We start from the raw sequence: 20,949 nt of genomic DNA, 5'->3' as shown, positions 1-20,949 counted from the left end.
GGTGTACGCCGCATACAAACAACACAAAAGCCAAATTTCGTCTGCAATCCACCACGCAGAGCTGAGCTTGTGTCCCTCGTTTACTGGAAGCGCTGGCTGCCACTGGTCACCATGCTGATTTATCCGCGCAGACGGTGCGTCCCCTGCTTTCGCACAAACGTGGCTTTGTACAAATAAAACTCGACGCAGTGCAAACCCTCTGGCTGATGACCTCTTATTTTTTTGCTGTGCCGCCAATTACAAGTAATGCCGAATAACAGAAATTCAACCCGGCTTGACGTAACTAGAAGATTCACTTAAGTCTTTGTCACTTAATTAGCAACATATGTTTTAGGTACGTTTTGAAAAGTTTATAATTTGCTCACCAGTTGGCATGCAAATCTAATAAACCATCTGTTCATCACTTGTAAATCTACCACAGGGCTAACGCACTGGATATTATTTGGCTTTCGAACGATCTTTAGGATAGCCATGGCTGGATTAACAGTGTATAGACTGCATAAGGTCTCACATCAAGGGGATAAAACCCCCAAAGATTCACAACCTTTTGGCCATTTACTTCACTCGTTTTCACGTCCTACCTTTTCTACTAGTTAGGTTCAATTTTTGCTTTTTGCATTTCATCAGATAAGAGTAAAATGTATTATGATGGCACCAAATAGGAAATTTGTGAGTGGGGTCAACAGATGAAAACTGCATCAAGACACAAAACTAACTGTTGAGATAATGTATAAAACTAAACGAATCATGAATTTCAGAAGAATCATTTTATCGATAATTTGCTAGGCTATATCCCAGTTCAGATTGTGCATATTTTATTTTCATGTTGCAAAGGAATTTCTAGGCGCAATATTTTTCGTTTCGTAATGGCTTATTATACGGTCCGTCTTTATGAGGTGTATATAATCTTTCATATCCTAGAACCTCAAATGGGTTTACCAGACTGACACCGAGATCTGAGTTGCGTCACTCGTTGGTCAAGACGCGAACTGGAAAAAGGTCGTTTCTTTTAGTAGGCCCATTTCACCCATGCACATGAAACGTAAAACATCTGACCAGTAGTTGATAACGTTGTTACACTCCCCGCGGGGAAAAAAAAAGGCAAGCTTTACTCATCCTAGCAAGGACTTAAGTGGACGCCAGAGAAAATAATCGCAAATAAAACGGATTGTTCCTGCACATACGCCAATAGAACGTTAGGAACATGTGCGCCCTCAGTTTTGTAAGTTAGATTTTTTTATTGCAGGCTATTAAAAATTCACGCACATCATATTTTGATGTCATTTGTTAAACACGTTGAAAACGATGTAAAATTAAGTAACGACAAATTATGAATAACATCTTATTTAGTAAATCTCTAGATTTCTGATCTCCTAACGCGTGGTCATTTAGGCTAGTCTGCGTCCCAAAATAATTTACAAAAGATATGACTGACGCCCCTGTTCCCGCAGTTCTGACCTCTTTTCATGCTTAATTCCAACATAAAGAATATAGGATGCTTGCAGAATACCCTGCGGAGGTCTTTCTACTTTAAACAAATCAAAACACAGTGCGTTTCCTTTTAAAATAAATGACCCATCATCAATCATGTAATTGGCGCTTTAGTATACACATATTTTTATTCAAATATAATCTCTTCCCACAAACATTGCCACACGTATGCATACATCGTTACAGTTCGGAATACAGCAACGCATTTACAGTAGCAACACTGAGCAGCTAAAGATCTGATGACCAAGCAGGACTTCACAGAGCCCATCACAGAGCGGCCTTGGTTGGAACTTCTTTCCTGAGATTAGACTCGTTCATTACACACACTGACTAGCGTCGACATTCACAGACCCGCACAGTTCGCTACCTTTGGTCAAACACTCGATCAAGCTTGTCAGCATGTCGTTGAACGACCCAACTGTAGTTCTGGACCGAGTTTGGAATCAGCGAGTTCAGAGCATGTATGTCCCAGAAGACAAAAGTGAACTCGAATCAACATCTGTGAAACCGTGTACATATACCCATCCGGTATATGTTGGGGAGGGGCGTGTGGCCTCAGTTGGTAAGCACATTGCGCTATCGATCATTCAAAGTCACAGGTGACCTGAGCCTAAATTAGCATTACCGAAAATCTCAGACCGTCTCTTGTTTACAGGCAGGAGGCAAAAGCAGGTGCGTTTCCTGTTGGCAGAAATGTCACATGGCGAAGGATAAATATTTCAAGGAAAAGGGAGAGGTTCGTTCTAATACTGGAACCATGTCTTATGAAATATGTCTTTAATCGCAGAGGTTTTGTAGAGCTTGCATCTTTGATAAAAAAACCAAAACAAAACAAAACAAAAAAACAGCAGGAGCTATCAGGAGCCAGAGGCCCTGGGAGCCTCCAGTGATGCAAATTGAAATAACTAGCAAATGAAAATGAGTTAAGCCGGATCTCCAAAATTACAAGTTCAGTAAGACACAATAACAGTAAGAGACTTGGTTTGTTAGAAATAAAGAAGAAAAAGAAAAAAATCCCACCCTCTGCCTGGTCCGTGTACTTTTTGGTATATTAAGCGGACGGTTTACATAATTTATGGCTTTGTCATGTCTTACTCCAAATGTGCATCGGAGTTGACTCCATTTTCAGCACAAAATTTCCTAACTCTACTTCAGGAAAACCTATTTCTTTCCCTAAAATTCTTCAACATAGTCGAAGATATTGCTCTAGAAAATAGTCCTCTTCTCGTCTAAAATGATTTTGAAGTATGGGTCCACAGCCATCCTGCAAACTAGCTATCATCTCTGCTAACAGTAAGAGTGAATTGCCTTGATGATGGCTTTTTGAACAAAAATATACAATCTAAAAAATATATACCCTTTTTGTATTCATTATACCCTTTTTGTATTCATTATTCATTATGACTTTGTTTTGCAAAAAAAAAATGTAATTCACTTTTTGTATATTTGTGACAATAATGAAAATTAACTTGTTTTTCTTTTTTCATGTTCGATTTTGAAATGATAATCAAATAACTGTTTTTCATTTTTTATTTATATTTTTGAAATGAAAATAGAATGACCAAAAAGTACATGGACCTTGTCTTCTCACCTTAATATTCTTATTGGAGTATTCTGAGTGGAGAAATAGGTCATTTTAATAAATGTTTGAATTTAAAAAATAAAAATAAGAAAAACCACGACAGGCATCTACTCTGGACAACTAAACAGTTTTCTAGATTAATCTACTGTCTGCCTGAAGTAATCCACAGTATTTAACAGCTATTCTCATTTGAATTAGTGATAAACTGAGATAACAGACAACAAAATGTTTCATTTTAAATGTAGTGTAAATTACTGAAAAATGAAAGTGAAAAGAGCAAATGTTTCCCCCTCTGCATGCCATTAAATGCTGTTTGTCCATAGAGGGCTTTTATTTTGATTACTTTTCGATACTTGAATATCAAAACGGTCAGCCAGCAGTTTCAGATCTGAAGATTTTGATGGTGTGACTGAACTCAATGCACTGGATGATGTTCTATATAATATTTCCAGAAATTCTTCTGTGCCAGCCAGCGTACACACGTGCTGACTGTCGGGGCCTCTGCTACAAGTACATGCCGTTAATGAGGTAGTCTGACTCCTCTGTTGTGAGGGGCTGGGCTTTCTTAATGCGGCGATGCACGACACGCATCCTGCAGGCCACCATGAGCAACAGCAGAGCACTAATAATCACCCCCAGGATCAGGGGCACGATCGCACCTACACACACACACACCCACACCCACACACATACACACCCACCCACACACACACACAACATATATATCCTTGGTCATTATTCAGCTTTAAACTAACCTTAGCCTCTTTAGGTCCAGACCCTCATTCCTCTTATTAGTTTCAATATAGTTACTGAATAATTCCCAGTAGCTGCTGAATGCAATGCCTTAAATGCCATAAATGTTAATGTAAATATTAAGATTAATAACAGTAAAAAGCTGTAAGGTTAACCTGAGTATTGCACAGACCTGATTCAGGTGGCGGCTGTCCCCCTGCTACCACGTGAGCTTTAGTAATTGGCTGAGCATTGCGGTAATCTGACACAGCTTCCTCATGTTTGGCTTCTGAGCTGGGTAACTTGGCATCTATAGTTGCACAAACATTTCAACCAAACAGTTAGTGGTAGTGGCTAGTGTAAGACAAATATATTAAACCCTTACTGATATTTAGATTGTCACACAAATTATGCTTATATTTGAAACACTGTCTAACAACAGAGCCCCTGTTAAAACACCCATATTCTTAGCATGAAATGTGTGCAGGACTTATTGCACAGTAATTACATATTGTCATGGTTAGGAATCTATGTAAAATATTAAATACATCTGAAAATATGGAAGATAATTAACATATTCTGTGCAGGTAGATATGATAATACCTGTAACTGTCTCTCTGGTAGGGGTCGGTGCTGCAGTTGCTTGCTGAACCCGTGGAGCTGAAAGGTATTTAAAACTTCATGAGGGAGAAGCTCCGTCATAAATTAATGAGAAAAAAGGGAATTTCCTAATATTTTCTGGTGTGGCACCTCCTTTCACACACACTCACCAGGTTTCTGGATGCACTCGTTCACACAGTCTCCCTGCTGCAGAAAGTTGTTGTGGTTGCCTTTGCAGCCACCATAGAGGAAGTGCTTGCACTCTCCAGCTGCGGGGTCATAATACCAGCGAGGGAAGGCACCTTTACACGGACCGACCACTGGGGGCGCTGTGCAGGGATCTTGGAGAGAGGGGAATTGGTAGAGAGAGAGAGAGAGTTGGTATGTGTGTGTGTTTAAATGGGTTAGACTGAGAGAAAGGCCAGGGAAAAACTGAAGGGAAAATGGAATGGAAGAGAAAGGGAGCCCTCAAAGTCAAGCTGCCAGTCTTTGCTGTGTGGCAGCTTTCGGCTCTGCAGAAGATCAGGTAACAGGAGACACAGAAGCTTTGTTTTTCTCTGAAAGAGACAGAGAGAGGGAGAGCGAGAGAAAGACAGACTGGGAGCAGGGAGGAGGGTGAACTCGAAAATCTAACAGCTAATCTCTTGTGATTAAAACATTGACATTCTGTCTGCCCAAAGAATTCTCCCAGTGCACCATTAGCTGACAGTGCATGAGTCATCGTAATGTGTTTTGTAGCCATATGCTCAATCCTAATGCTGGCTGAACTATAGAGGAGAATCTCTGCAGTTATGTCTGTGTTTGTGTATACCCTTTGGCAAACTGCCACGACAATACAACTTTTAATTGTGAACTTGTCCATGTGTCCATGATCTGGTTTGAATGTTGTGTGGATAGACTGGTTGTTCTATAGACTGCAGGGTTGGTATATTCAGTATTCTTTCCTAGCTGCCTGCTGAGATATAAGATCACCTTTGTTATTATAGGTTACTGTAAACTTATTATTGATCTTATGGGCCTGAAGAAACAAGGATGCTACCATCTTGTTAATCTTCTCTTTGAACTTGAATTGAACAATACATAAGATCACCTTACTCTAAGTGTATCTACTGACACTCAGTTACTGAATCAAAGCAGTAAATGTGAGCAGTCTTGGGTTCTTTTGTGAAAATACAGGGGGAGGTTTTGAAACATTTTAAATTAGGGGGTTGAGTTGGTAGGTATTAACAACCCACAGTTTAGATCTATGTCTGGGTTAATTTAAATAACTATTAAAGATGCACTTCATAACATTAACTTTGATGTCCAGTGTAATTTGTGTTAAACAGAGAGTGTTTACCACTGCTAAACTGGAGCTTACAAAAACAAAAAATGAAATCTTAAGACACACATAATGGGCAGGGCTAAACAAGGTAAGTAAGGTTAACACTGTTACCTTGGCTTGCTAGTCCTGCTTTAGGGTTAGTATCGTTACTCACTGTACACTTTCCATGAGCATACCACTGTTACTCACAGGAGGCCTGCTGTGACGTAAGCGTTGCTACTCTGGCTGACCTTAATGTTACTTAAAGGTACCACTGTTACGGATCGCAGAACTGTTCTGAGGCAAGCGCTGTTACCTTGGCTGACTGCAGGCTGGTTTTGCTCACTGGGCTCCTCGGAAATCTCACCATGGTGAGGCTCAGCCGGGATCATGGCTCGCCCGTCCGCCTCTCGCGCTGGGGCGTTCTGAGAGGGAGCGTTGTTTGCGTGAGTTACGACCTTACGCCCTCCGTCAACTACCAAATGGAGAAATGCACATGAACAAAATCCTGTTCAGCTCACCTGCTTTCAGCCATATTTGAAAATCCTGTCATCATTAGAAACATAGCTTCACACTTCACACCAAAAAAACACTATTCCAAGTCCCGCAGGCAGAGTGAGTGCAGCTTTATGATGACGTTGACAGTTATAATCCATATAATTAACCCAATACTCTACTTGGTGAGATGCTAAAAGTAGCCCGGAAACCTGGTCAGGCTGAGTTTTAAGGCAAAAGCTAGCAAATGATCTGAAAGGCTGAAAGTGGCCTCTGCCCACAGCACGAGGCCACGGTGCTGTGGCTCAGCTACACGCACAGTGCTGGCAGAAGTCCTCGTCAGAGCGGTCAGGGCACTGCTGTTTGCCATCACACGCGTAACTAATGTCAATGCAGCAGCCGTCATCGCACATGAACTGGTAGCGGGAGCAATGGCGAGTGCATACTGCAGGGAAACACAGATGCGCGCATACTTAGGGTTAGAATGTACACGCATGCTCAAGAATATATGCACCTAAAGCATTTCATATAAAGACTTACATACAGAGATGGGTGGACAGAGATAGAGAAAGAGAGATATGTAGGTACAGAAAGAAAGAGAAAGAAATACAGAACACAGAAAGAAAGAGAAGGAAAGATGAAGTCATGAAACAGACAGTGGGAGTTTTGGAGGGAGGCTTTTGAACCTTCTGCATGGTGTGCAGGTGCCAGCACAGTGACAGTGACGTTGTCTGAGCTCCTCTGCCCGATGGTGTCAGTGACGGTCATCCGGAAGGTGTAGAGGCCCTCTCTCAGTCCGCCCAGCTTCAGCAGGCCCGGGTGAGTCACCTGAGCGGGCAGCAAAGGGGCCTTAGCTGGACCGACCACACATTACGTCCAATAATACCACACACGCTGAGACCTTCGTCCTGAGATTCACCTCCTCCAAGTATGAGAGCCGCACACTGCTCAAAGCAGTCTCAACCTCGGAGGAAGTGAATGCAACACTGTGGGGCTCCGTTCATCACCAGAGATGGTACTCTGTGGCAGGGTTCACATGTCACAGGATGCAAGTTTGAGTGAGGTCGCATTGTAGTTATTGTAGCATTTGGCTGAGATGTAATAGATATGCAGTTAGATGACCTCAGTGTGAAACGATAAGACATGCTACGAAGAAACCAGTTCAGTCTGTGCATAGCTTTTACTGGCAAGAAATCTGATCAATGGATATATTATCTGATGCAAGACTATTCTTATTATTGCAAATGATCTATATCCTAAAACTGATGTATATGAGCATTTAAATATACTTTCATTTAAATATTTTATAATGCAATGACTATCACTGTTAATCTAGCTACAATGTATTGCTACAATGTAACAAATCCTAATTTATTGTATGGGCCACTAGAAATTACATTAAGACTCACTAGTAAAGAGCTCTTAAACTAACCTAAAATGACATATTTTGTAGCATTTACTAATTGGCTGAAAGTTCCAAACCAGAAACATAATTTTAAAAGCGATAGTTGGGGAATGTTAAAACAATACATGGCGAGCGTGTATTAACTGAAGGATACACTCTGTATGAACCGTGAACAATGCAGGTTCAACAAGACCTTTATTTTTCTGCTTAGCAGGTGAAAAGGAGCATAGCTGCGTGCGTGTGCGTGCACACACACACACACACACACACACTCACTCTCACCCCCCCCCCCCCCAATTATACCAGCCTTGTCTAACCATGTGCAATATTGCAGTGTCAGTCATGGCTGATTGACTCTCTGCGTGCATATGACCCCCAGTGTGTATTCACTAATTCACCTTATCAGTTATTTCTATACCAGCCTTGAATATCACTATATATATATATATATATATATATATATATATATATATATATATATATATATATAATATATATATATATATATATATATATATATATATATATATATAATATATATATATATATATATATATATAATATATATATATATATATATATAATATATATATATATATATATATATATATATAATATATATATATATATATATATATAATATATATATATATATATATATAATATATATATATATATATATATATATATATATATATAATATATATATATATATATATATATATATATATATTATATATATATATATATATATATATATATATATATATATATATATATATATATATATATATAAACACACACACACGCGCACACTTTAATCATGGTGCATTCATCATGCTGGTATAATGGGTATAATGAACCTTTATCTTGATTTAGGGAAGAATCAGTGTGACATAGCTACGTCCTCCATCATGTAGCTCGCACCACATGATCTTTAAAATAACTTCCTTGATAAATCCGGAATGAAGTGTCTATTTGTGTGTTAGTTAAACTGTGTAAGAACAACTCAAAAAAAGTTGAAGCCAGACTTTTACCATAATCCATTTCATCCATAAAGTCACTGATGAGCATTTACCTTCATGCTGACAGAGGGATCTCCTTTAACGATCGCCCATTCGTACCGCGTGACGCCGTGGTCGTCAATACTGTCTCTGCCGTCCAGGATGGCCCAGTCCGTTGGAAGCTGGACCACCACGTCGAGTCCTGCATCGCTTCGTGGGGGTTCGTCCAGTTCTGACGAAGACCAAACATGAGCGCATAATTCCTCAGCAGTACTCACCTCCAAAAAAGGAATTCACTTTCATTTCAACCAAACAAACATCAGCTTTATCTGGTATGTACCACCAGTCCAAATACTCTCTGCCAGGTTCACATCCTAAATACTCTATAGGTTATTTCCTACTTGCTAAGACCACTACCTCTGGTTTATAATGTTGATAACCAACCTAGAACACTTCACAAAATGTATGTTTTGTTTTATCCGATCACAATACTAATGATTATGTGTTTTTAATTCACAGAACTTGGTAATTTATTTGAAACCAGAATATTAGGATGTACTCTCTCTCACATCAAAACGTAATTGTATCAAAAGCTGCTTTATAAGGCTTGAAAACAAGAATTGTTCTGTAATGATTAACACCAGACCAAACACCACGTCAGCTGCTGCAGAAGTGTAGGGTGCAGCGTAGACAGGCTTTGTAGCCTAACATGTACACCTAAACAATGCCATCTGCATTAGATTTCAGATTAAACAAAATTTAGACCTATGGAAAAAAATGAAAACAAACAATTATAATAACTGTTATCAATGGAATCTGTCTCTCAGTAGAGAATTTCAAGCAGCTTTTTAATAAGGGTATTGTGGCCTACAAGTACAAAGGCCTACCTTGCATAGAGGAGTCGCCTTGTCCATTTGCTTCATCTAAAGGCCTTCTAACACCACTACTTTGCTTGTTTAAAACACCGCTGCCGACTGCGGTTGTCCGGTGATGCTCTCGAGATACGGTGCCATTGCGTACCCCTCGGCTGTAGGTGCTGAATCCTTGCTGGAAGGAGAACTCGCAGACATTTTCGCCTCTGTACGTACAGTTGAACAGGTAGCAGCGGAGGCTGTCGTCCGCCTGCTTCAGGTCCTCCTGCATCACGACCACGGTACAATGCGGCTCGGCGCAGCACGCGTGAAGGCAGTCCCTCCAGCTATACACGCGGCTCGGGGCCGACAGAAAGGTGGCCCCCTGCTCTATTGAAGCCATCGCCCGTATGATGCGTTCCTCTACCGCCTCAAAATCGCCCAAACACGCATCCGCCCCGAGTTCCTCTTCTTTTGAGTAGGTTTGATCCTGCTGAAGCTGTTTACGGAATTCTTCCAGTAACTCCTCCACACCAGATATTTTTGATTTTAAATCCGAAATTTGAGAGGATCGGGAAAGGCATGTCCTCAGGATGCAGAAGAGGATAAAGCACATCAGTGGTCGGTGCTGATGCAACGCGGGAAAAAACATATTTGCATTCGATATTGTTATTCTTCTGTTTCACTTTGCGATAAAGGAAGCAGTCGCCTTTGATACCGCTGTAAAGGAACAGATCGGCATGATCTTAAAATAATCAAATTTACCGTTTCCGACTGTAACGAAATCACAGGTGAGCGGCTTTGTCTTCGGTGGAGCTGGGAGCCTGCGATGGTGACATGGTGGTACTGCAGCAGGCAGCAGCACAGAGACGGGAAGTCAGACGGCGCTAAGGCAAGCGTGTACGACGTCAGGATCTTCGCAACACGACGATGCTCTTGCCTTATTTCATCCATCTTTTCTAAAATCACACTCGTCAAGTAATCTCCAATTCTTAAAAAAAAAAAAACTAAATTCTTTAAAAAATAATTTACATTTTGATTAAACGTGACACTGACCCAAATATTTTATTAATAATGGCTGAGTTCTACACAAAGCGAAATATTCCCCTTTTACCCTAAATTGTCCGAGTAGAAAGTCTGCTGTATGTGTGAGGTCCTAACACCCTAAGTCTCTCCCCCCTCCGCCCCCCGCCCCCCGCCCCCCGAACCATTAGCCACGACATACCACTAGATGTCAGCATCATGACTTGCACGTCAAGTTTCTCACAATAAGGAAAGTTATTCGCTTAGCTCTTTTTCATCTCAAAGATGCCTTTTCACAATCTATAGACATTCGATTTAATTTATTGTGCAATCTCAACGTACACTGATGCATATTTATTTCATGAGCGGTTAACACCATAACTTAATAATAAAGTTGCCTTCCGTGCGCTACGTTTGCAGTACGTAGTCTGTAATCGCGAGAGAACTGGAAACAAACTTGTAAGAAAGCTTTCACCTTCAGATAAAGGCGCTCCCTAAATGGCAGTCACCAGCCTGTCAGTGGCTTAGGCTCCGCCTGTTTTGCATAAGTGGTGTGTAGAAGATAATAGTGGCAGTAGGGCAGGGTCCACGGGCAATGGGAACAATACGTAAACGTTTGTTTTCGTTTTTGTACGGTCGTTCGACTAGAAGTCTTTGGTCCTTAACGTCGAGTATCGTCGAGATTTCGAAAGAAGATGGCCTCCCTTTCAACTGCTTCTCAAGGAGTTTTTTGATCTGCAAGCCTACATTCTGTGTTAACTTTGGGAACTATGTGAGCTCGCCGAGGAAACGCAAGGCTGTGTTGAAATGCCTGGAAACACCTCTATGCTCGGAGACTAGATCGCTACTTGTGTCCAAGTCTTCACTTGAGTCGTGACGAGCCTTTGGTTGACAACAGCAGTGCGCTCTGATATTTAACCACGCTTTATTTCAGTTAAAACATGTTTTCTTCAAGCGCGAATATTTTGCAAATATAATGACAGCATGTAGTAGTTTAAAGGAAGGTGGTCTACCAACGGCGAACAGTATTTCTATGTTATTTCTTTAACATATCGGCGAAGATGAATCCGGATCGGGAGGTGATTTCTCTCTCAGTCCCATCTCTTGAGGAATCCACGGACGCAGAGAGCTGTGGAGGCGCCTTGTGTCACTGCAGGGAAAGTGGTTTAAACAGTAGCTCGGCGATCCCCGCTGCCGGGACGTTTTGGCAGGATCCCGCTGCCGGTAGCAGCGTGACCACCACAGGGGTTATAAGTTGCTCCGGAGACAGCGGCAGCTTGTTGACCACGGGGAAATGTAAGAACCGAAACGTGACCGTGGTTTACGTGATGAACTCGGAGATGAACCAGCCTCAGAGCGCCGAGAGCATGGCTCTGCAGTGTCTGAAGGATGCCTGCGAGATTGTCGGAAGCAAACTAGAAATAGTCCTTTTTGGTAAATTGGACTTTGGCGAAACCTTGGTGCTTGACCAGTTTTACAATGCAGGTAGGTTCACGCGAGTCTCGCTGCCTTTGGAGTTACTTTGGGTCCTTGCTAGTAAAGACGCTTGGTAATGTGGCTCTTTTGCTACAGTAAAGGTACACTTAAGTGCTGTATTACTGAAGTGGGAAAAGCATGATACATTTTTAGTGAAGTGGACTTGCCATATGCTTGGTGATTAAACACCAAAGGTAGCATTTCTTCACAGTGCGCAACATTTGCCCATTTCTTTGCAACTTTATAAAAAAAAAACTAAATTTCCTCTGATAAAAAATCAAACAAACCTGGGCTATACGGGGCTGACTGCACCCATATGCTTCTGGACTGGCCAGAGCTAGGCTTTGCCAGTGTTCCTTATGTAAATAAGTATGTGGGTGGTGTGCAGTGGGTCACCAGTCCACACGTCCTGACATGATGCTGCAGGAGCTGGGCACCCGAGCCTTCCACTTGGTCCTGATCCAGCCTCAGAGACCTCCATCCAGAAGATGGGAGAGATGTCTAATGCTCTTCATGGCTTTAGAAGTGTTATTTAAAAACAAACAACAAACAAACAAACCCAATTAAATCTTGCTTTTTCCTGCAATTTAATTCACTTGAGCACATCAAAGCATCAAAGCCACTCTCCTATCCTCGCTTGTGCCAGCATTAAGTAGAAGCTCCTGACTTCTTTTTAAATAGCATAATTATACGATGCATTCCTATTGATGTCCATTTGTGGAGAAGCAATATTTTCAGGGTCACTGGTGCATGCAAGACGTGCAGTAGAATCACCAGTGTGTGAAGCAGCAGTCAGGAATTCATGCAGGCAACAGGCCAATCAGGAATGAGGACAGTTGGCAGGCAAGTTAGTAGTCCTTCGATCATGGGGAATTTTGGTGTAACAACAATACTCATACAAAAAACGTAGTACGCACCTTTTGTTCCATTGTGTAGGCCTAGACTTTTCTAATTGGCTGTGTCAATGGTACCACATAGAAGTGCTTCTGAAGTCTCCAGGACTTCCTCCAACACAGAGAGGGTTTGGTAAATAGGTGAGGGCTTGCGGGGAGCCGTGTGAACACTAGACCGCCTGACAGCCGCCTAGAATGAGACTGGAGCCACTGCAGTCCGTGCCAGCGGGATGGGTGTGGGGGATATGGTGTGCACTTGAGAAACTGGTTCAAAAATCGGCAGGAAAAAAAAGAAATCGCATGAAATGACAATTCGACCTTTTGAAAGAGTAAAGGGAGTGTGGCGGTGCCGTTGTGGGTCAGCCCCCTCCCACATGAAAGGTCGGAGAGCGTGTGAGAAATGTCAACCAGTGGCACTATGAGGGAGCGCTCTGCCACTTATTGACTGTTTGGTAGAATGGGAGAGCCAGGGGGAACGGGAAGGCAGGAGGAGCAAAATAGAATAGGGGCGGATGGTAAAAAGCATGTGTGTAGGAGAAGAGTCTCCAAAGGATGTTTCCTCCTGTTTCCTGCTGCCAGGAATTCCATGCTGTTGAGCTGGAAACATCACACCACATCAACAAAATAGCTGAGCTAAAATGATGTCAGTAAGGGCTGTACTGTGTACCATTACACCTAGGGGTGTAATGATACACACACACACACACACACACACTTTCATGCTGTATATAATTTTCATTTATGAGGTTTGATATTTTGCATGTTAAAAAAAGATATTTATTGTACAGAGCTCTAATTGCATACCAATACTAGACACACACACATACAAGACATAGACTAATTTTAATCCTGCTGGATATGCATTGACAGAGTGACTGACATATGAAAGCAAGATTAATCTGGCTCTAGAAACATCTTAATTTGGCTCTGGACACAGGCCTGAAGTTGTTTTAGGTTATTTCAATGATTGCCCAGACATTCTCTGAATTCTCTCCACTCTCTGTTCCTGGCTCCTTTTCCTGCAAGCGTCCGGAACATTCCTATGAGCGGCTGCCTGGGATTCTTTTCATGGGGTTGTGAGGTGGTGGAGTGGTTAAGGGGCAGCAGGGGGGCAAGTCAAGGCACATCAGAAAACACACCGCTGGCAGGATTAGTGCCCCTTCGCACACAGCTGGGTCACTGCCACACAGCTGTGCTCACCATGGCAACGCAGAATGTGAGGCATAATATAACTGCTCTGCTGAGCATAATATCGTATGCGCATTTGCACATGTACAGTTTGAATTAAGCATATGAGACAAATGTGAACTTTGCAAACATTGCTTTGCAGCGAGCATTTAATAAGGGCAATGGCAATACTGAGAAATTGAAGTGTTCTGGCTTTATGGTCGCGAAATATGTCAGTGTGAAAGTATTTGATTTGTATTTGATCTGATTATTCACTATTCTGCTTAAAAGTGCAGATAGGAAATTTACTCCATCCACCATTCCCTGTCAGAGACCAAATTAAGTCATCTTTATGATGTTGTGGAGTGGGCCTCAGAGCCTCTGGAGGCCATGGTATAAAATACGGTAAACAGTGCATTTTCTGATCTAATCCAACAAATTATGAGCTAAATATGAAGCTGTTTGTGAATTGAACATGATATGAGTTCTATTAGAGCAGTTTAAGCACACTACGTCCAAAGATGTTGAAAACGGCCATTGTGTCCAATCAAAACCATGTCTATTTTTAGTTTTCTTTTACATACTTCTCTACTTATGGTTTGAGTTCTTGCACCACTGCAGTATTGCAGTGTCAACTGTGCAAACTAAATGGGCCACTGTATCTTCTGTCTTGTGATGTCACATCACAACTGCCAAAGTTGTTGTAATGTTCCACTGGTAACCCAACAGTAAAATCACATCACATATGGTGACCAGTGAACTTCAAAGCAAGAGATAAAGGATAAGCGAGAGTACAACTGGAGTGGAAATATTTTGGGTCTTGTAACGCTTTCGGTCTCTCTGCTCATTTGAGTGTGCTTGTCCCTCTATGTGGTCGTCTGAGAGAGTACCCAGAGAATTAGAACTAAACAGGAAATGCCTGAGAAGATGATGTAACCAGAAGAAGGATAGTGATGCTCATTTCTGTATGTCTTCATTGTCATGAGTCCGTTTTACTCAGATGGCTGATAGATGGGCAAGCTGACATCTAAGGTGGATTCCATACTGCGTATACCTAAACATAATGATGATATCCTTCCCGTTTCCAACTTTCATCTAACCATCCATCACCTCCTGATCTTTGAGATTTTGTACACATATTTGCATCTAAGGCAACCAGCCATTGTCCTCATTGTTCAACAGTTCTGTGGTAGTGGGAGAAGGAAAGAGTGAATAAGCATCAAAGATCAAAGGCCCTAAACAGAAATGACACTATGCAGGCACACATACATTTGTGCACACCATAAATGCAGGGCCAGAGAATAGGGCATGGCCATGAGAATCTGCAGTGCACTTGTGAGAGGGTGTGCACCGTTGGGTCCACCGGCAGTGTGGGTCTCATCCAGAGCCTTTGCTCACTTGGCCTGGGAACTCAGAACTCGCGTGCAGTGTCATCCACTAATACCTGATATCACTTTCTTGTAGCGTAATTATCCCTTTACTGCTTTCATAGACAGTTAAAACTCTAGCGAGTATGGTCGGGGGGCCCTTGCCGGTATGTACTTGTAAATCACAACCGCAGCACTAATTGTTTATAGACAGCAGTTGTAATTATTGGCCGGAAGTTTGCCCACTTAAATCACACCAGCGAATTAGCCAGCGGATATTAACATCCAGCTGATGTCTGATGTTGGGAGGATGTCGCAGGGAGTTTCTTATACTGGGTGTGCCATACTTAAGCTTACCTAGATGTAAAGGTAGCACATTTACTTTGAAATTTACATTTATTCATGTGGCAGGAGCTTTAATCCAAAGCGACTTACGGCTGAGGCAAAGCACAATAGCAACTAAGCCCCCCTTTCTTTTTCAGTGCTTTTTATCAAAGGCCCTTTTGAAAAGGCAAGATCAAGGGAAAATCAAAGTATTGAGGAGAGAGAAAGGAAGTGAACGACAATGGTGCTGATTTGAGTTGAACCTATCTATGTCCAGTTTGTGACCATGTATGCCACCAGGAAGCAGAGCACCATGGGACATATACACAGCAAAACCAGAACTCGCCCATGCGCCCTGTGAACTAGACTGTCTGGGGACAACGGTTTTGGATCATGGTCAAGTTCTCCCCAGATGGCCCAGTTCACTGGGCGCATGGGCGGGTTCTGGTTTTGCAAGAAGTGGGCACTGTTTCTGCTCCCAGTGCTGGGTTAGTCCTCTCTGCATGCGCCAGAAAGGGAGGAGAGAGGGCGAGATCATATTAGCCAAAACCCAGGAGACCTGCTGAGTTACCCGAGGGTGTACTTGTTTTTTTATGTTAATGTAAAGGGAGAGGACTTCGGTGACCACAAAGGAGAGAGAACGTACCGTTCTGGTTCATCTTGTAGCAAAGGCAGCGTCATCGTGCTTCTGTGAAGCTGCTGTTCTAGGAATCAGCTAGAAGTGCATGAGGTCAGGGCGTCCATGGCCTGCTTCCTCGCTTTCTGCTCTGCTCTGCCTGACAATGCTCAGTCATAAAAACCACCCTCTTCCTCTGTCTGGAGGTCTGAAAATCCCCCCAGACCTTGGGGGGGGGGGGGCATGACCATTCTTCTACACACGTCTAGTTGTTTGTCCCAGCAGCCTGTATTTATGTAATTCACCGATATTTAAAAACATTTTTTTTATAGTAATTCCTCAAATTTCTTCAACAGGCTGAGGGTGTCGCCTTCCCGTTTTAGCTGCATGAGTTAATACCACCGAGCTCAGCGAGCCCTATTATCGGGACACCTTGCCAGGCAGCGTTTTTGTGTATCTCTTTGTTTATTTATTTATTTGTGTGCAGTGTAAAAACAAAACAAAAAAAATAAACAAAAAACCTGGGATTCGAAGGTAGCCAGTAGAGTGGCACTGTATCAGGTTGCGTGTGCTGCCATTGGGCCATGTTGGAGCATGTCGGGTGAGGCAGGTCCTTTGTGTGCGAGGTGTGTCGCTGAGCCTTTCCTTAAATTGTGCCAGGTCCCTCCCCGACAGGCAGCTCTCCAGTGTGTCCCCCTGTCACATCAGAGACATGAGTGACATCGCACCCGTCCCCGTGTTCATGCATCCCGCTCGCCTCTGAAACGCTAGACCTTAAACTCACTTGTTCCTTTGGTATGAGATTGACTTCCCATGATGTCTTCTGCCCATCATTCAATAACCCTAACAACAGGGATGAGGTGAGAGGTGGGACTAGACGTAATTCTTCTGTCATGCGTTAAGTAACTTCACATACTGTGCCCTTTGGAACAAAGCGGTCAAAGTTATGTTGTTGCTGTTGTTGCTAAGTTCTTTGGACTGAACCCAAACTGGTATGTGAAACCAAAGTGCAGAATGTCAGCCTTCAGATGTAGGTGTTTTTGTGATCATTCCGATTGTAGTTGTTTTTATTTGTTATTGAGTCAAAGTACATTTTATGTCAAGCCCCCAATTTCTGTCGAGCAAATGAAACAACAGTATTGTGCATTAGCAGGCACGATGGAAGACACGTTGCTCCTCAGGACCGTTTTTGGAGTGTCAATGATGGTGCTTCTGCACTACCAAGCAGGAACTCTATTCACACCCGGGTGTAAAAAAAAAACCGAGGTGCACAAACCTCCGCCATCTGAAAAGCCTCTGTTGCAGTATTTTTGGTAGACAGATTTACATGTTGTCTCTCCATGCCAAACTAACACACACACACACACTGTATCTGAAATTCCACGCATTGCTCAGCAAACTGAAGATTCTCTAGGCCTATCGGGCTAGACAAACAGTCTGAGGTAAAGGGGAACGCCTTCCTCTGTACTTTCCAACAGTCATCAATGACACTCATAAGGCCTGCAGCAAATGTTGTTGCCGTACCCTTCAAGGCCACAGTGGCGACGACGTAGAACTTTATCTGGAGTAGGGGTTCAGTTGCATGTGCAAGATCCCCGAGACCGTCTTAGCTGGGCACCAAGTAGATCCAGTGTCCCTACAGGAAAACTCATGCCTGTCACGTGTGAAACTCTACTGTGTCTTATGGGTATGGCAACATATCTGTCACGTGCAAAAAAAAAGCCCCAAACCTCAGCACTAAATCATGTCCATTTTGGCAAGGGGTTTGAGGTTTTAGTTGAGGAAATGCATTTTTCCTATAAGTGAAAGTTTTAAATGAGAAAACAGAAGTGCATGCTTAGTCAAACACGTGTGCAGGCTAACAGATGTCTCAAGGCTAACAGATGTCTTACGCTTTTTCATAATCAGAAGTTTGCTCCTTTGATCCACTGCTAATGGACCTGTGGGGCTGTCTCACAGACCAGAGCGAATTATTCTGTGCGCCAAAACCGCCAGCCACCAACAGCCCCCATACCACCCCTGTGTAGCGTGTGCGCACGTGTGTGTGTGTGTGTGTGTGTGTGTGTGTGTGTGTGTGTGTGTGTGTGTGTGTGTGTGTAAATATAAAGGGGGAGAATGTTTTCTTTCTCTCTCTATCTCTCGGTTCCCCTTTGCAGACATTGAGTTCAACTGAGGACAGCGGTATGGCTGTTTGATCAGTTTAAGTTGAATTGAAGGGTGTGTTTGATACTGAACAGGCATAAGAGAAAGGCAGGCGAGTGGAGGGGAGGGGAGGGGAGGGGAGGGGGTCTGCAGCCAATGAGATGAAAGCATCTTGTAATGCCATCAAATCATGCAAGCCCAAGTTCCTAGCTCCACTAGAACACAGATCTGAATGCAAGACAGGCAGAGGGGGAAACCCAGCATGCAAACAGAGCTAGAGAGAGACAGTGAGAGTCAATGAGTTACAGTAATGTTACAGTAATAATGTTGGTGCACAGGGTTAATATATGGGTGCATAAATCACATCCATATATTAATACAGTTCAGGCATGATTCAGTTGTCACCAGTGGCATTTCTTCAAGATATGTGATGAGTTTGTAAAGTGATGTTTGATGTAAAGTGTTGCCTATTGTAAAGTGTGTATTTGTGTGTGAGAGAGGCACAGAGACAAAGTGAGAAGAGGGAGGACCTTTTTTTTTTGTGTGGGTGTGAATAAGGAGATTTTATTTGTGCGCAAGTGTGTGTAGCTCTGGGTATAGGTGTGTCCTTGCCTATTGTACTTTACCATTTTTAACTTCAAGGCATTAGTAATTCAGAGAAGAAATAAGTATGAGAGTAATCTGAGCATTAGAGATTAGTGAGGCTGCCTAGCCTGTTCGACATCTCCACCGGCACTTAATGGGGCACTCCCTCACCCTGAATAATGTTGTTATTGTGAAACTACAGGAAAGAGCTATAGACAACTCTCTCACAACCTCCAGCACATATGTATGCACTCTGGACATAGCTTACCTTTCTTGCATTTATTAGGGTTATTTTTGACAAAGTATTTCTTTAAATGCTATATAAGCAGATGTCTTCTAACCACTTTTGGGTTTATGAGCGAGAATTGTTTATGAGGGTGAGAACTGGCAGCAGGTTAGCCTGCTGGTGCTCTGTGTGGATGGCCATGTTAATTAGGATTTGCTAGCTAACCTGCAGTACAGTATGCAGTGTGCTGTGTATACAAAGTTCTACCCTTAGCCCCTTCGCTTCAGTTTAAGTGTGTTGAGTTTCCTTTTCGTTTATGTTTCCTTTTGCTTAACTATGAGCAGAAGTTGTGTCTCTCACTTGCTCACACACGTCAGAAGAAGTGACTTCCTGCAGGTATGTACATTCAAGGCCTCAGAACTTGGTTTAGGGACAGGCCCTATGGAGCTCTGCCTCTCAACACACATTTGTAAATCAAGTAGGGTAAACACAAGACATTCTTTCTGCTATCTAATATATTCAATCTAAATATTCCTGTCTCCTTCTGTGTCTCTCTGTCTGTCTGTCTCCCTCTCTCTCTCCCTCTGTCCCTATTCTTCACTCTCTGTCTGTCTCTTTTTCTGTCTCTCTTTCTTACTCCCTGCAGACATTGCAGTGGTGGAGATGACCGACGCTTTCCGGCAGCCGTCACTGTTTTATCACCTGGGAGTGAGAGAGAGCTTCAGCATGGCCAACAACATCATTCTCTACTGTGACTCAAACTCAGACTCGCTGCAATCTTTGCAGGTAGGCACATAACATGGGGCAGCGGTGGCTCAGTGGTTCAGGTACTCAATTAGTGGTCAGAAGCTTGACGCTTCAAGCCCCACCACCAAGCTGCCACTGTTGGGCTCCTGACCAAGGCCCTTATCCCTCAATTGCTCAAAGTGTATTCAGTCATAATTGTAAGTTGCTTTGAAAAATGGTTTTAGCTAAAATGCCATAAATGTAAATGTACAGGTAGCCTAAGCTTCCTTCGTTCACAAGATGCCAATGATTCCTCCCAATGTGCTACCAAACTCTCAAAACTATCCCCCGATACATCACAAGTCACACAATATGACAGTGATGTCAAGACTTCATTAAGATGTCAAGGCTGCATTAAGTGATTTTTCCAATAACACCTTTTGTAGAAGCAACTGTTTTTCAAACCTTCTATTAGTTATCCATAAAATTGTTGCTCTGTTAAAAAAAAAAAATGCTTTGTGACTGTCCTGCACTCTGTAATTAACAACTGAAGAATTCAACTGCCTGCATTAAGCAAACAGGATACTTCACAAGAAGGCAGTTATTTTGCATATTAGAATAAGATAGATGCTAAGAATGCATGCCTTTGGAGGGAGAGGCTTTGGAGAAAGGCTTGCACAGAGGGAGTGGGATCGAAAGGAAAGAGGTGTACTTCCTTGTCAATCAAGGTCTGTGGAAATTAGCTCAAGAATTCTAGCTAGCATTGTTCACAGCAGCTGTAAAGCACAGCTTGCAACTCTGACAGAAGAACTGAGGTGCACTCTTCTGTTCCTGAGGTCAACTAGATGAACACACAGAATCACAGAATTAGAATGAGTGCAGTGAACGTGGCCCTGTGTTGTGTTGCGGTGTCATATTGGAAAGGGCTTTTGCCTAGCGTG

General features: G+C 42.6%; 2 protein-coding genes across 4 annotated transcripts in view; one reads left to right on the top strand and one right to left on the bottom strand.

Moving 5' to 3' along the window:
* Positions 1-2,903: 2,903 nt before the first annotated feature.
* lrp11 (low density lipoprotein receptor-related protein 11) lies at positions 2,904-10,521 on the bottom strand. 2 transcript variants are annotated; one of them, XM_027029559.2, is made up of 9 exons: positions 9,500-10,520; positions 8,687-8,844; positions 6,890-7,031; positions 6,523-6,648; positions 6,025-6,183; positions 4,576-4,746; positions 4,409-4,465; positions 3,999-4,115; positions 2,904-3,732 (listed from the first exon to the last, which is right to left on the bottom strand). In XM_027029559.2, exons 1-9 carry the CDS (start codon positions 10,113-10,115, stop codon positions 3,578-3,580), a joined length of 1,701 nt encoding a protein of 566 aa, XP_026885360.2. In that variant the 5' UTR covers positions 10,116-10,520; the 3' UTR covers positions 2,904-3,577. The 2 variants fall into 2 exon arrangements, with proteins under 2 accessions (XP_026885360.2, XP_026885362.2); XM_027029561.2 differs by lacking the exon at positions 6,523-6,648 and having other exon boundaries at positions 9,500-10,521.
* Positions 10,522-10,958: 437 nt separating this feature from the next.
* The window catches only part of map3k5 (mitogen-activated protein kinase kinase kinase 5), a 36,109-nt gene continuing 26,118 nt past the window's right edge, over positions 10,959-20,949 (top strand). For both annotated transcript variants that reach the window (XM_027029545.2, XM_027029544.2), the window contains exons 1-2: positions 10,959-11,971; positions 19,929-20,068. In XM_027029545.2, coding sequence (XP_026885346.2) covers positions 11,548-11,971; positions 19,929-20,068 — 564 coding nt within the window. In that variant the 5' untranslated portion in view covers positions 10,959-11,547. The remainder of the gene's footprint in view (positions 11,972-19,928; positions 20,069-20,949) is intronic.

Source organism: Electrophorus electricus, chromosome 8, assembly GCF_013358815.1.
Source record: "Electrophorus electricus isolate fEleEle1 chromosome 8, fEleEle1.pri, whole genome shotgun sequence".
In the NCBI taxonomy this organism is placed as follows: Eukaryota; Metazoa; Chordata; class Actinopteri; order Gymnotiformes; family Gymnotidae; genus Electrophorus; species Electrophorus electricus.
This window is presented reverse-complemented; position numbering and strand designations above follow the sequence as displayed.

Bases quoted from the DNA above. Each gene is read 5' to 3' on its own strand.
- lrp11 (XM_027029559.2), bottom strand. From the start codon at position 10,115: ATGTTTTTTCCCGCGTTGCATCAGCACCGACCACTGATGTGCTTTATC. The intron at 4,466-4,575 runs GTGAGTGTGTGT...AATACCTTTCAG, and splicing joins CGAGTGCATCCAGAAACCTG to CTCCACGGGTTCAGCAAGCA. The intron at 3,733-3,998 runs GTCTGTGCAATA...GTGTGTGTGTAG, and splicing joins ACAGCCGCCACCTGAATCAG to GTGCGATCGTGCCCCTGATC.